Source organism: Artemia franciscana, chromosome 21 (genome assembly GCF_032884065.1).
Source record: "Artemia franciscana chromosome 21, ASM3288406v1, whole genome shotgun sequence".
NCBI classification, from domain to species: domain Eukaryota; kingdom Metazoa; phylum Arthropoda; class Branchiopoda; order Anostraca; family Artemiidae; genus Artemia; species Artemia franciscana.
Genome location: NC_088883.1, coordinates 22,967,861 through 22,984,046, shown reverse-complemented (window position 1 = coordinate 22,984,046; position 16,186 = coordinate 22,967,861). Strand labels below are relative to the sequence as shown.

The following is a 16,186-nucleotide window of genomic DNA, read 5'->3' as shown; positions in this document are numbered from 1 at the left end:
AATAGCACATTTACGCAACAGATTTCCATGGAGGAGACTTTTCAGCTTGAAGCATGTCGTAAAAGTGATTATCACAGTAAAAATCTTTCTTAATAAAATCTTCATAATTGAACTGACCAAAGATTCCTTGTTAAAGGGGCTAACATATTCATCCAATAAGCCGAATTACAAATCATAACTACAGACAAAATGTATGTAATACAAACGTCGAACTAAATAGTTTTTTCGTGCCAATACATTTATTTGGTGTTTTGCGCTTGTCTATCCATAGTTTTTCAGGCCCCGAGCACGCAGTAACGTCATCAGCTACAGACAAAAGGCATCCGGAATAGGGCTTCCACTTTTCTGTTTCAATTTTCCCTTTTTTTATATCAATTTTCCCTAAAATTCCTTGTCTTTAGATCTGATTTCTCCTTATTTTTCTCCCAAGAAAAAAGAGATATTTTGCCTTAGATTTGCATACAATCTACACGAAAAACGTAACGTAGAATCAAAGTGTTATTTTTTACTTCAGATAATGATATACATAAAATGATTTACACTATCGAGAACGCATAAAAAAGCTCAAGTAAGTGTCATCTCCAGCACTTCATCGCACGTAGCGTTTGCTTTCGTCTTGAATCGAATAAGTGAGACTAGTGTAACGTTCTCGAAACTATTTCGAATGTCTGTTTTGATTAATTTCAGGAGACTAAACAAACGCTCAGCTGGTACAGTGCTAAAGGGTAACGAAAAGATCATTGATATGCACTTTCGCAATTCTGGGTACTTGATTTCCCCAATGCGAGTCTTCAGACTAAGTATCTTCATCCAGTACTGCCCAACTGACAGGTCTTCAACTTGAGTGTCTCCCAAATAAAGCTCAATGACATTGGGCATTACCTGAGATCCCCATTCTATGTCAGTGTTTTGGACGCAACACTTTTCTGTTAGAACAGGAAGTCTCGCGAATAGTGGCCTTAGAGATTTTGGCTTCAAATTTCTTACACTCCTTGGTTTAACCGATGCCAAAATCTCATAAATTTCGTCTTCAAACTTGAAACGGTCTCGAACCTGATTCATTAGACTATATAATAGTTTCGACACGACCGGTAAAAAAGATAAATATTATCACTTGGCCTTTGAGCTTCTACGAGTTCTTGCATTGAATCGGTTGCAGCTATTCCCACATATGTCTGGTTTAAAGGCAGTTACTCACTTGAAAGGTAAGGATTCATTTGGTGAACAAACCAACACTGTAAAAATAGTCTAGTTCTATGAAGTTAGACGCAACATCATTCAAGTTTGCTGACACTTCCCTTTAGGGAATGCAGAAGTGGAAGCTCAGATTGAAAAACTGTATTGAGTTCATTAGAGAGGCCAAGAGAGTAGTCCATAAATTCAAGGTATGGCTTTGTCAACTAGCTTTGTAATGTTGACAAGATAAGGTCATTGGTTATAGTTGGGTCGTCAGATGTGGTTTCTATGAAATAATCAGTAGGAGCAACCCGGTGCTCAATAAGCCTCTTTATGCAGGCTTGAAGGGATAATCGACGGGTCTGTCCTAGTGAAAAAAATTGGGAGGGCTTTGCATCCAAAGAACTATTGAAATTCTGCATACTTATCTCGCCTGGAAGCACTCCTGGAAAAAGCGGGCATACATATTTCGTGCCAAGTCTTCTAGTGTCTGGAGAGGTGACAAGCATGCATAGGATGAACATGAGTGAATAAAATGGCACGAGCATTTCATATTCATGATATGAGGCACGATGGCTTTCATTAGTGCTTAAGCAGATTTATTGGCTCCAAACATAACGTTTAGCAGTATCTGCACAAAATCCAGCAATATTTTGCTAGGGAATCGAGCTTTTTTCAATGACTTGTTTGATGCAGTGACTTGTCCTTACTTTACCTCAGGTTTCCCTGAAAATCCTTACTTTACCCCAGATTCTCCCTATATTCAAAACAAATATCCCTCAAAAAAGTGATTTCTCCCTAAAAGTGGAAGCCCTGATCCGGATACCCAACCCTTTCTTAACATTGAAAGATTGGACTGTTAGGCATCTGGTTCATATACCTTTTGTCTGTGATCTTAACTTACGTCTCCACGTTTTCTTGTAAAAAGTTTGTTTCTAGACTCTCCCAAATTTCGATATGATTTCGCAGTATTGACACATTTTTTTTTCTAATACTACAAAAACGTTAATCACAAGTTCAAGTTCTAAATAGGTTATTTTTGGTGTTTTGAGAATCTCCAGAAAGAACAATCTTCTTCAAAAGATGGCTACAGTTGCTAGAGGAAGATTAATTGCAGTTATTGGGGATGAGGTAAAATTGGTAGAAAGAACGCTTGTTTGGTTAGGTTAAACGGTGGCTTAAGACAAACATGTTGTTAATTCCTCCATTCAGTTATCTTTCTAAATATAATAATTGGTGTCATTGCACTTACATATCTGCCCCCTATCTTTTATGGGGCTAGATATAGGTCTAGATTGGGGGCTATTGAGAAGGAAACATGTTTAAAAAACTATTCTTACTTCATAATATGTTATGCAGAATAATTGTAGCAAACACATTTTGCTTGCAGGCCTGCTAGACTTTACCCTCTTCCCCACTAGTGAGTAAATATTTAATCAAAATTAGCCTATTTATTTGCTATGCATTTTGCCACTTGTCACCTGTTTTCTGGATCTTTTTTGTTGTGGTTGTTTAATTTACTGGTCATGGGTTGAAACAAGAAAGACACATTGGGTGAATGAAAGGGAAATATCTAACTTTGGCTATATGTTTGTACTTTAGGGAGGTAGTAAAGTATAGCAGAGATATATCAAGAATGCATTAGCTATAATTATTCTGCATACTATGAAGTAAAAAGAATTATCTTAACAGGCTTTTATCACATAGCCACTAAACTAGACCTACACCCAGTAAAATTTCCACAGTTTGTATAATTTTCTTACCAATAAAGTGAACATAATAGCCTACTTGATGCCTTATGTTCTTCAATAATATAATAATTGCTTCCACTGCAAATTCAAATTTAAGCACTTTTTAAGCTCTTAAAAATGATGAATTTTCAACTAAAGTATGAGTAGCCTATCACTTATTTTTCTACAAAATAATACTATGTTTTCTCAGTGCTGTTTTCTTGGTTGTTCTTGACAAAATAATACTACATTTTCTCACTGCTAAAATTATTTATAATAAGGTTAGGTCAAAAAGTGCTTAAATTGGAATTTGCACCTAGAAGCAACTATTATATTTGTAAAGAACATAAAAATAGGCATCAAGTGGTATGTTCACTTTTATAGCCTATGAACTGCAAAAAAATTACCTTTCACCCTAGTATTGTGTAGCCTTGGCTTATATTCAAAACTAGGCCAATGCTGGTACTTTTTTCAAATTGGCTTTGTTTAGTGTTATGAAGCAAGTGCAGATGAGGAATCAGGATAAATTTGGCTGATAGAATTAAGAAGATAGCTTTTGTCCATCTTTGGAAGTAGCCCAGTTCAGGAAAGTGAATAAAACTCTCATAGAGCCTTAATCATACCTTTGAACCTCCATGCCTCTCCTCTTCATACAGCATTGACTATTGATGACCATTTAGAATCTTTGTTTTAAAAGTGAAACATGGAGAAATAGACATAAGGGCTACTACTGAAATGAGATACAAGGAAATTGTTTTAGCCTTATATCTTTGCTCAGTCCTCATTTAGCCTGTGCCTATTAGGTATTAAAGATCAGAGAATCAATTTCTTTAACTTAAAGGAAAAGACTTGATATTATCTAAAATTCTGCTGAAATAACAGAAACTATATCTTCAAAAACTTGTGCCAGTGAAAAAGAGACCAAAAACCCAAAGTTGAAGTAAAATGTTGTTTGTTTTCTTTTGTCAAAATTTAGATGGATTTAGACCTGTCATCTATGTAATCTTCTAAGCTTTGGAAATAAGGAAAGGGTAAAGATTGGATTAGCTTGATAGCAACTTTCCCAGGTATATTTTAGACCATAGATTCAGACCTAGCTACTTTTCCTAACCTTTTCATCACCTAACCTGGCTACTTTCCATGATTACATGAAGCCCATCAACTAGAACTTTATCAATTTGAATGACTCTCAAAATGGTCTTAAGTGGAGTTTATGAGAGTTTGTTGCTTTAAGGTTAAGAAAAAATATCTTTCAGAACTAATTAATAAAAAGTAATTTATTAACATTCTGAAGTGCTCAACTGTTCACTATATAATTAGTTTAATTGATTTCATTTTAAAACATCTAAACAAGCCTAGGAAAGGGATAAATTTGATTGTAATATATCTGAAAAATCTTTGATTTTGTTTATCCCAAGATTCTACTGAAAAATCTGACAAAGATACATATTCCTGAATATCTTATTGATATTTAAACAGTTTTTTTTTTAGATAAACTAGAAACAAATTTTAAAAATAATTTTCCCTCTATTTGCCAGTTTTAAGCAGTGTTTTACAAGGAACAGTGATTGGTTTCTTATGCTTTGTCCTCATGATCAATGAAATAGCTACTGGGCTAGACAAAAGATAGAAGTATGCCCATGATTAGGTCTGGCTGATGAGATCCAGTGTATTTTGGCTGAACAGATCTCAAAGGTGTACCCTAATCATAGAAAAATATATATAGATGGATCTGTCCAGAGGAAGAGAGATGGAGTAGGAGCGTGTATCCCATCCCTGAATTTGAATATCTATTCTCTGCTCCCATTTGGGATATTCTATTTTATTTGCTTAATTATGTGCCATTCACCTGGCCCTGGATGCACTTCTAAATTATAACATAGAATCTGAAAATATACTCTGTCTCTCTGACTGCAAATCAGCATTACTATTGCTCCAAAATATTAATAGAATTACCAATGACAAGGATTCATATAATATTAGAAGACAACTTCTTAATCTTAAGACTAATGGCAATCAGATTTATTTCCAACATGTTCCAAGTCATAAAGGCATCAAATATAATGATATGGCTGATTCTTTAGCAGCAGAGGCTTCCATGTTAATCCCTTGTCCTTCCTCTGACCTCAATTCACAAGATATTATCAGGCAAAGATCCAGTGTTAATTACAGTATATTAATTATCCCTGTTTCATACTAGATTAAATACTGTGCTATATTACTGGCTGAAATCAGGTGCCTTTCTTCTAAATAGCTTGTTATTTAATTGGAAGCTACATCATTACCCTTTATGCTGAGTCTGCTTCTCAATTGATGAAACAATTCGGCATTTATTATTTGATTGCCAGGTTCTGAGTGAGGAGACTATTTATCTAAAGCTTTTGTGCTCCTTGGTTAAGATTCCAAATACTTATACAGTTATCCTGAATTCTAACCTGTCCTGGGATATTGATCATAAGATATTTAAGGCATCTATTGATATCTTAAAGAAGAGAAAAACTGTTTAGTGATTATTAAAGAATGAAGATGTCAATTTAAAATAGATGATTTACTTATAGATTTTGATTATGCAGGAATGAGTAGGAAGAGCCATATTGGTACTGGCCAGCCTAGTGGCCTCAAACTGCTGGGGACAGGTAGCTCAGGTACCTGCACTTCCCATAATCAATAATAGTGTATTATTGTATATAATAGTGTATATTTGTTGTTTGCTGACTGGAGGAGAATAGTGATTCCCGTGGCTAGTCTGTCCAATGAAGGAGTCAAAGAAGTGAAAGGACTTGATGATAGTCCAAATACTTCTACAATTTTTTGAACTAGAACTGAAGTATGACAAATAAAAATAATGAAGAAAAGGGGAATTTTTGAATAATCTACCTATATTCCAAGTATAGGCAGAATATGTGGCAGAATAACCTACAGTATTTGTTTTACAATTTTCTCTTTTTTTTCATGTTTCCACAAAACTTGTTTCCTGGTCAATTTAAAAATTTGCTGCCATAAGTCCCTGGGCAAAGGGGATTAATGAGCAAAAGTAACTATGCAAAGGATTGTTTCCTTCTCTAGGAAAGAGGGCTCCAAAAAACGGCAAATTTTTCATTTGTCTGAAATTTATATGAAACATTAAGATAATGGAACCCCTATGGGGAAGGAGAATGAATGAAAATATTACTTCCTCTAAAAATGGCGAGAAAAGTGTCAAAAAACATGTTTCCACCCCCAATAAATAGAAAGGGCTATCTTAGAAACCATGGCTTCAATAGCTAATTCAGTTGAAAGTTGGATGTTCTGGTGCCCTTTCTTAAGACCAAAAGCTACTGGAGAGCAATCAGCCTTCATTCAGTTTGTTTTCTGCTATTTAGCAGAACCCTTATGATATTGAATCAAAATTTGAGACATTATTTTGTTCAAAATGTTTGCCTCTGAAGCTGATATCACACCCACATTCCCAGTATAAAACTTTATCTTAACCTTCTATGATAACTCAACCCCCCAGAAACATGAAAAAATAATAAATTGTGAAAATAAATAAATAATATAAGCCAGATGATCTATGGGACAACAGGGGTTGGCAACCTTTTTTTGGCTAAATTAGTAAAAATGAGGTACTTGTATCTTACAAATGGGTCAAATCTTAAAAAAATGTGATGTCTAGAAGGATCTTGTGCTTTAGAATTCTCATTTTAAATCCCAACCAGATCCAGTAACATTGAAGGGGGGGGGGGAACTGGAATTCTTGGAAAACTTGAAAATTGAAGTATCTCATGAATGGGTGATCTGATCTGAATGAAACTAGATATATAGAAGAATCTTATATCTCAGATGCTCCAATTTCAATTTGAATTGGATCCAGGGACATATAGGGTTGGAAGGGGAAACAGAAATCTTGGAAAAACGCTTAGAGCAGAGAAATTGGGATGAAACTTGATGGGAAGAATAACCACAAGTTATAGATTTGAGATTGACATAATTGGTATGGATCTGTTCTCTTTGGGGGAGCTGGGGGTTGTTAATTTGAAAAATTGAGTTATTTTTAACTTAAGAATGGGTGACTGGATCTTAATGAAATTTGATAATTAGAAGGAACTCATGTCTCAGAGCTCTTATCTCAAATCCTGACCAGATCGGTTGACATTGGGGAGAGTGTGAGGAGGAAACCAGAAATCTAGGAAAGCACTTATAAATGTTGTAGATATGTGATTGATGTAACTGGACTGGATCTGCTCTCTTTGGGGGAGTTAGGTGGTGGGGTTCAGTGCTTTGGCGAGTTTGGTGCTTCTGGATGTGCTAGGATGATGAAAATTAGTAGGTGTGTCAGGGAGCTGCACAAATTGACTTGATAAAGTTGTTTTCCCTGATCTGACCATCTGGGGGGTTGAAGGGAGAGGAAAAATTAGAAAAATTGATGTATTTTTAACTTACAAGTAGGCAATCAGATCTTAATGAATTTTGATATTTTGAAGGACCTCGTGACTCAGAGCTCTTATTTCAAATCCTGACCGGCATTAAGCCTGTGATTTTCCTTTTAAAGCAATCTATTGATTCTTAGAATTTTGCTAGAGCTCATACAATATGAGCTCTTGGCTCTTCTGACCTTATCACAAGTGCCACATGAGCTCTTAGCTCTTGTTTTACATTGTTTTCATGTTCTTTCTTGCCATTAGAAAACTTTTCATAACCGCATGCAACACTGAAAGAAAAATGGAAGTGATGCTAAAGGTCCCTTTTGGTCCAAAATTTTCAAACTTATGAGCCAAGCCCTTGACAACCCTAATTTGAAGCTTGTGGCTATTTGACAGACTTATAATTTATAGCTGGATTTTCATGTATGTGCTGATATTTGAGAGATTTGAAGTTTGAATTACATGGCTTGTTTACTTTCCAATTTTTAAACACATACAGAAATTGAGGGATTTCTATCTATTTGCTGGTTACTGTGTGTTTCTAATGAGAACTGTTTAATTAATTCTAGTTTTATTTTTGAATTCATTCTTATTTTGTACCAGTCCCTTTTCTACTCTGACACAGAAAGGGGTTCAACCTTCTGTGTTATGTATATATGTATAAATAAATACATTTGTGCAAATAGACGTCTTGGAGCTTCTAAAACAAACCTCGCCACAGTACTTCGATTCAATTTGTTTATAACATGTCAAAACAAAAAAGGGCACAGAGCCCCTAAATGATGGAAAACAACAGAAGGGGGAAAAGGAGAAAATAAAAGAAAACTGTTACACTAAAGAAATTAGCTCCCTGCAACACCAATCTGCATCAGCCTAAGCTACAGATGGTCCACCTTTACTCCTATCTATTCTAAGCTTTTCTTTTTTACTTGCCTGTGTGGTTTCAAGGTTTCTTTATATTCTTTCTTATGACCTCTTCCACAAAACCTAATCTTTTGCAATCGTCCATCCTTTGTCTGCAATGCATGACATATAATCTTTCTTTCATTATCAAACAGTTTGTGGTAACAAATCAAACAGTTTGTGGCAATGAACTGTAGTAAGGAGCGACCCAGCTCAATAGTAACCAAAACTCTAAAAAACGGAGTTTTGATACCAATAGTTATATCAAAAGAGAGTCGCATTTTAGTGCTGATTTTAAATATATAAGTTTTATCAAGAATAGTTTTACCCATCAAAAGTTACGAGCCTGAGAAAATTTGCCTCATTTTGGAAAATAGGGGAAAACACCCCCTAAAAGTCATACAATCTTAACGAAAATCACGCCATCAGATTCAGCATATCAGAGAACCTAATTGTAGAAGTTTCAAACTCCTATCTACAAAAATGTGGAATTTTGCATTTTTTGCCAGAACACAGATCATGGATGCGTGTTTATTTGTTTTTTGTTTTGTTATTTTTCCCAGGGGTGATTGTATTGACTGAGTGGTGCTAGAATGTCGCGAGAGGGCTCATTCTCAACGAAAATTAAAAGTTCTAGTGCCCTTTTTAAGTGACCAAAAAAATTGGAGAGCACCTAGGCCCCCTCCCACTCTCATTTTTTCCCAACACCCAAAATTCTGGGATCTCTTTACACTAAAGTTTCTTACTGTTTTGAAAAGTAGAGTTAAAAGAAAGAGTCAAACTTTAACGTAAAGAGCAAGGCATTGGGGAGGAAAAGCCCCTTTCATAAATGGAGTAATTTCTGTTCATTTAAGTTTTAATGTTGCTCCTTACTTTCATATAAACAAAAATTGTTTTTTTTTATTTAATAGCCATAGAAAGCAAGATCAAAGCAGCTTTTTCATACACCTTAATGTTTGATGTACAGTGAGTCATTCTACCAAAAAGCAGGTTTTAAAGAGACACTTTTTAGAAAATAGTTGTAAAGAAGCAGGAAATAAATACACTGGAACCTTTTAAAGCTCTAATGTTAAAGAAATCATATATAGGATTTATTCTGCTTTTTTTTTCTAGAGTTGCTGCCCAGAGTATTCAAACTAGCCATAGATTATTTTACATGTAGGCCTAATTGCCTTTATACAAAGTTGGGAGTGATAATGAACTGTTAAGAGTTTTCTCTTTTTAGTTTTTATTCTTTCTAGGACACTTGTGTTGGATTCTTGCTTGGAGGGATTGGAGAAATGAATAAACATAGACAACCAAATTATATGGTAGTTAATAAAAGTATGTCTCTTTACTACATATATAGTTTCACTGAAAATTCTAGTTTATCCATCACATTTTGCTTTTTTCAGTGTCATTGTTTGTATTTTTTTTTCTTTTTGTAAATATTAATTAAGATTCATTTGCATTTCGTGGTTTAAATTCTAATTTACTGTTGAAATGTGATAAAAGTTAGCTGTCAAAGGTTTCCCTATTTTCCTGCCTATTGTTTGTTCTTGCCTTGGCTTCTATTTTTGTTTCATAAGCTGTTGAGTAGAGAGAGGAGAAGCAGGGACCAAGATTTTTCCTGGGTGGGTAAGAATGCAGAATTCCTTTATAATTAATTCATTTTCCTGATATTTTCAAGTTCTCGAAGGATTTGTGGCTTTACAAAGCTGAGGAAGACATGGTTCTCTGGCCATCTCTAAAGTGGCGTTGCTGTGTTTTTTTTTATATACTGGAGCAATATTGATTACTTCTTCATGCTTGATTAGATGAAATAGTCCTTGATAACAAAACCATTATTATTATTTTTTTAGAGATAGCTTAGCCATAATAAGCAACATCTTGGGAATTTCAATTAACATACCAAGCCTATCTCGTCAGCATTGTTTACCTGGCTGGGGTCTTCCGAAAACCCCTGATTTTTTTTTTTTTTTTTTTCTCAAATATTTATTCTGCAAGATTGTTCAAAATACTTTTTTTTGTTGGTTGCCTGGAGATGCACTTCAATTAAAAAACTACTGTGAGTAATTTCAAAGCACCCACTCACATACCAAGCCTATTTTGTCAACGTTGTAACCCCTTTTTGTTATTTCCTAACTATTTGTCTGCAAGATGGTTCAAAATACGTTTTTGGGGGTCTGGAGATATATTACTTTATGTACAAAACAAAATGTCTGTTCATGTTCTGTAAAAAAATAAAAATAAATGAAAACTTTTGTAACGTTGTGTACCAAGCGGGGTCCAGGGGGAACCCTGAGTACTTTATATTTTTAACGATTTTTGAAAGAATGTAATTTATGCATATTTATGAAATTTTGATGGTTACCTTATCCAAGAGGAATTGAAAATCTAGGTTAAACTGATTTCCATAATGTCGGCGGAATCACCAAAACCCAACCTTTGGGTTCCTCCGGGGACCCTCCCCCCTTTGGTATTCTTTGGTAAAGGTGCAGTTGCAACCTAGTGTATCATATCATTTTTTTTTTTTTTAGGTACAAGTATAAACGATATCGAAGAATGTTTCAAACGTTTTGTCAAGCGGGATGACATTGATATAATTCTAATCAACCAAAATGTAAGTCCAATCATGTATATGTATTGAAAAATTAAACACTCCTTAAGGAGGAAGAGAAAGAAAATTCATATTTTATATTTTGCAGTGCACAAAATTTTGTTTATCATGTAAACACAAAAAGTGAAATCTGATAGATATTATACATTTTTATGTATATTTTACTTCGTTTTTTTGTGGTGGCCACAAAACTCTCCGCTACTCATCTGCTAATTTTTAGTTTGTGCTTGTTGTTTTATGCTTTATACTTTTTGTGGTTTTTGTTTTATACTATAATAATTTTCATGCAAGCCACTTGCAACAGAAAATGAAAAAAAAATTTTAATTACATGCAAAAACTAGCTGAAACCTCAAATAAATTTTTGATCTACACGAAAGTGTTTTGTTCCAACAGGAGATACTCTGTGCTGTCAGGTTATCAAAATATCACGCCTGCAATATGTTGGGATGGCTTTGGGAATAAAGTTGGATGTATCACGGGGTGCTTGGAGCAACAAGTGACTTGATTGACACGGATTTTGAACAAGATTTGACACGGATTTTTTTACACGGATTTTTTTTACACGGATTTTTGATTGAAAAATTTTGACACGGAGGGGGTTCCACTGCAGTGCACCCAACCAGTTAACATATTAAACATCTTGTTATTTGCATGACAGTCCACATTTTTGGTTTGTAGGTTGAAGTGACTAAAATTATAATATGAACATCCTTAAACTGCAATATAAGTTTTAATTAGGACTTCAGTTTTAGCTGATATTTTAGGCTAATTTTAAACGCTCCGAGCGTTTTAGGTGAGTTTTAAACGATCAAAGCATTTTACTACTGCTACTTCTAACCACTCACCAAAGCACAAAGCCGCCTGAGGCCAACAGCTACGCACGCTCCTCCTCGATCCCAGTTTATTCAAAGGCTCCCTCTTTACATCCTCCTACGTAGTTCCTATTTCCTTTAAATCTTTCTTTATGACATCCTCTCACCCCAACTATGGACGACCTGCTTTCCGTTTAGCCCTAGGTGGTTGGCTGAAAAGGAAAATCTTCGGCAATATGTCATCTTTTATCCGCAGAACCTGCCCTAGTCATGTCAACCTTTTTTTTATTATAGCCCTGAAAAGCGGAATTGAACCAAACTTTTCGTACAGCCTACTGTTTAAAATATGGCCAAAGAAATTTGACAATTTCTTCCATTCCTTCAGGATTGATCTCAATGATTTATTCTGATGTAAGAAAATATTACAGAATAACCTTAAATTACAAATTGGCTGACAGAAGAAAGAAGGAAACGTAGAATTAAACTTAATGGGAAGTATATTAAAGATAAGAAAAAAAATTAGACGAGGAATTAATTTTAAATGAGAAGTTTAAAGAACTTTGGAATTATGGGAAGACAGGATCAGCTTAGCACCAATGGATTTTTTAAGCCTGCTAAACAAAATCCTGGGTATTTTGGGCATCCTAGGTATTCCCCAAGTATCTTGGTTTTCAGTAATATAATGTCATTTTGCAATGTAAGTAGTCATGAAAAAATATTCTTTCATTTTCCCAGAATTTTCCCTGGGTTTTTACCCAGAGTTGGGGTGTATTTAGGCATCAGCAATGGTTTAGAATTCTAGAAAGACCAACATTGAATACTATAGTTCTGTATTATGAAAGGTGCTGATAATGTGGACCAGGCTGATTTCTTTAAGCTTAGTCATTACTCAGCCACTCAACAAAAATTGTATAAACTGTATTAGCTGCAAGTGCACAAGAAAATAGGTCAATGTAGCATTATTAACCGAGCAACAAAACTTCGGAATGAATTACCTGATACCATAGTTTCTGCGCAAACGGTGCAAACATAGAGTGGTCTCGTTGAAACTGAGTTCTATCAAAAGCAGTTTTAGGAATATAGTCAGTTATATAGTTGTTTTTACTTAAGAATATGTTTTGTTTTTTATTTTTTGTTTTGTGTTTGCAGTGTTGCTGTTGAGCTGTCATTTCTTGTGTTTGTATTGCGACAAGCCTATGGCTTTCTCCTGTTTTGAATCAAACAAATAATGATTTAATTTGGGCTATATATTTGCAAATTTAGGGGGTGGGGGTTAAGCTACCTAACCTAACCCCCATCCTCCTAATAAGCAAATATATAGCCCAAATTATTCAAATTCAATGCATTCTGTCACCCGTCATTTGTCTTCATGGCTATGGAACCCGTTTCTGAGATCTTACAGTCAGCAAACTTCATGAATGTTGCGTGTTAAAAATCACTTGTGAAAAAATCTTAAGCTTTTTCGATCCGATATCATCTTCAAGAATAGGTTCAATGCACCCTTAATACCTGAGTCTTGGGGAGTCTTTACCAGTCCAAAAAAGGTGCTTTAGGCCAGACGTAAGACCTCGACAAAAATCAGTCTGCATAGCATCCGTGCGAGCTGTATTACTGTACGCCTGTGAGACATGGCCACTAAAGCCTGAAGAGACTAGAGCTCTGAACGCATTCTATCACCACTGCTTTAGCTTTATAATCCAAATCAAAATTATCCGCTGTATTTTGATCTGTGAGCTCTACTACTGTACGCCTGCGAGACATGGCGGCTCAAGACTGAGGAGGTTAGAGCTCTGAACGTGTTCGATAACCACTGCCTTCCCAATATACTCCGAATCAACAGATGGTCTAGAATTTCCAATAGCGAAGTAAGGAGCCCCTGTGGTAAGGCTGAAGAGCTATCCTTTGGCGTCGCCTCAAACTCCTCGGTCATACCTTGCGTCGCCCCAAAGGTACGATACGTCGAGACGTTCTTATATGCCAGCCAATACCATCCTGAAGACGACATCGAAGAGGACAAAAAACACATATTTGGTAGAAATTCAAAGAGGACCTTGAACGATGGGGAGACTTCTGGAGGCATAGTAGGAGATGTGACAGAGACTGGCTGAAGGTCGCTTGAGAAGCTGCAGCCGACAAATTAATTCCTAAGCCCATTTTGCTGGGCAGGTCAGTTTCTTCTTCTGGTTCCCGTCGAAAGTAAGTAATACCTGTCTCCATTGGAGCTTAGGCCGTTTGGACACCTATATAACTTTTCTCTGTGGTTGAGATAAATAGACGTTTTCAAATATCAAGTATCCAAATCTATTAAGTAGAAAAAGATTCTATTTCAGGTAGCAGAAATGATACGATATGTAATAGATGCTCATACTGAGCCAATTCCAGCAGTATTGGAAATTCCTTCTAAAGATCACCCATATGATGCATCAAAAGATTCGATATTGCGAAGAGCCAAGGTACTTCTTTTTGTTTTTAGCTTCGATTTGCTTATAGTGTGTATGATATAGATGAGGAATTCTCAATGGAGGAATTTCATAAACTCGGAAGTCTAGGAGAGATCTGCAAGTAAGATTGATCCACCATTAACTAGGGGGAAACCACGTAAACTAAGATGAAAGATGTATACTATATGTTGTCCAAAAATTATTGAGACTTGCCATTTATATTACTAGTTGCGCAAATTCCGTTTATGAACTTATCCAAAACAAATATGCTGCAAGGTTTACCTCTGCTCAGACAAGAAATTTGGATTGACCTTAAGGAAGTAATCCTTGTCAAACAATTTGGGTTTTAATTCGGTTGCGGCTAAAAATAAATCTGTGACAAGACTTTCATCTTCCTTCAGGTCGTTATGTACATTCGGTTCACGTATCTTTGACAAAAAAAAATCGATTTTTGCTTCAAAATTCAATGTTTTTGAATTAGAAATTTTAGCCTCAGTTTTCTTTTGCTGTTGCTCAAACTTTTCGAAAAAGCTAAAGAGCTTAACTTTTTTCCTATGCCAATAAGTACTTTATAAAAGTTTGTCGAAGAAATTTTTGAATGACTTAACACACTTAACTGGTGCTTTGTTAGTGGACTATGATGGTTTCAAGACTATTTAGTACCAAGGATATCAAACTGATAAAACTTTTTGCCCGCTGGACTTATCTTAGGTATAAAAAATGTTTTGACAAATATTTTCATGTGAGACACATCATGCAATTGCATTTTATACGTCTATATTTTCTATTTGGCCATATAAGAGAAAAAGCGCTATTTTCAATGTAGCACATGCTACAGTGCTACACATGAAAATAGCGCTTTCGTGTTAAAGGTGGCAACCCTGTTGACTAGACCAGAAATTGTTCCAGGGGGGCAGAAGGATTCTTTATTTTTGCGTCCTAAATGCTTATAATCTATGATATGAGTTCTTTTTCAATGACCTTCTTTTTTTCACCGCGCTAAATTTCTTTTTCTTGGCAAATAAGTACTTTATGATAGTTAGTGAAAGAACTTTTTGAATGACTTAACTCACTTAGATGGTGCTGTGTGAGTGGACTATTAGGGTTTCACGGTTATTTAAGTACCAGGGATATCAATATAATGCGATTTTTTGCCCCATCTTAGCTCTTTTCTTCATCCCCCAAAAACCGCGCCTTTCTAAGATTTTTTCTTTTTATTGTTCGAAAATTATGAAGTTTAGGGCAGTCCCGAATTTTTGTCAGCGTTGCCACGTTGGACTGTAAAATAAATGAGCAAAATTAGTGAAATTTGACGACACTTTTCGTCACTAAAAATTCAAACGTTAATAGCCTCCTGATTCTCAAAACAACCAAACCTTCAAAGCAAAGTTGCATCTTCTTAAGCTCTTTCGCGCCGTATGTTTTCAGCTTTGTTTTTTTAATTCTTCATCCACGTCTCTAACAATTCGGCACCTGCTACTTCCAAAAACTGTATAGTTGTGTATGGAGCTTTTCTCCGTTCTTAATTGTTTTAAGGCCCATTTGCAAGGATACTGTACTAATACTGAGATTTAACTAGCGCTAATTTGACCCTTTTGGAATTTTTTCATTAATTTTTTAGCCAGTAAGAAATACTATGAGAAATCTGATTGGCTCAATTTTGCACTCACTAGATCTGAGTATTAATTAAACCTCATTGTGATAGACCCTATACATAATTTAAGCTATTGCTGTTATTATTAATTAATGCGTTTTTTTTGTTTTTTTTTAAAGGGTGTCTATAGTGCTGAGTGAAGTTCATCAAAGAAGATTCTTGTTTTGAAAATTCATCGTTCTATTATTTTGTTTTATTGGTGTTTAATAAAAAAATCCATCGTTTAATTATTTTTTACCTATTTCATGGTTTAAGTTATATTTCAAAAAATACTTTATTGAATTTTAATTCGGACAGTGGGGTTGGGAGGGCTGAAGGGATCTGGTCCATTATGCCTCCAATAATACAGACTGAACCATCCCTATGTGATCCCGTTTCGAACAAGACGGAATATGCCTATCTCTTTGAAAAAAGAGATGGCGGTGAGTTTAAAGGACAACAAGGATTGGATCCATACATCCGAACAT

General features: G+C 35.2%; 1 protein-coding gene across 1 annotated transcript; it reads left to right on the top strand.

Moving 5' to 3' along the window:
- The first annotated feature begins 2,147 nt into the window (after positions 1-2,147).
- On the top strand, positions 2,148-15,946 carry LOC136041043 (V-type proton ATPase subunit F-like). The gene is made up of 5 exons (XM_065725575.1): positions 2,148-2,307; positions 9,454-9,535; positions 10,732-10,814; positions 13,955-14,077; positions 15,839-15,946. Exons 1-5 carry the CDS (start codon positions 2,260-2,262, stop codon positions 15,857-15,859), a joined length of 357 nt encoding a protein of 118 aa, XP_065581647.1. The 5' UTR covers positions 2,148-2,259; the 3' UTR covers positions 15,860-15,946.
- The last annotated feature ends 240 nt before the right edge of the window (positions 15,947-16,186 follow it).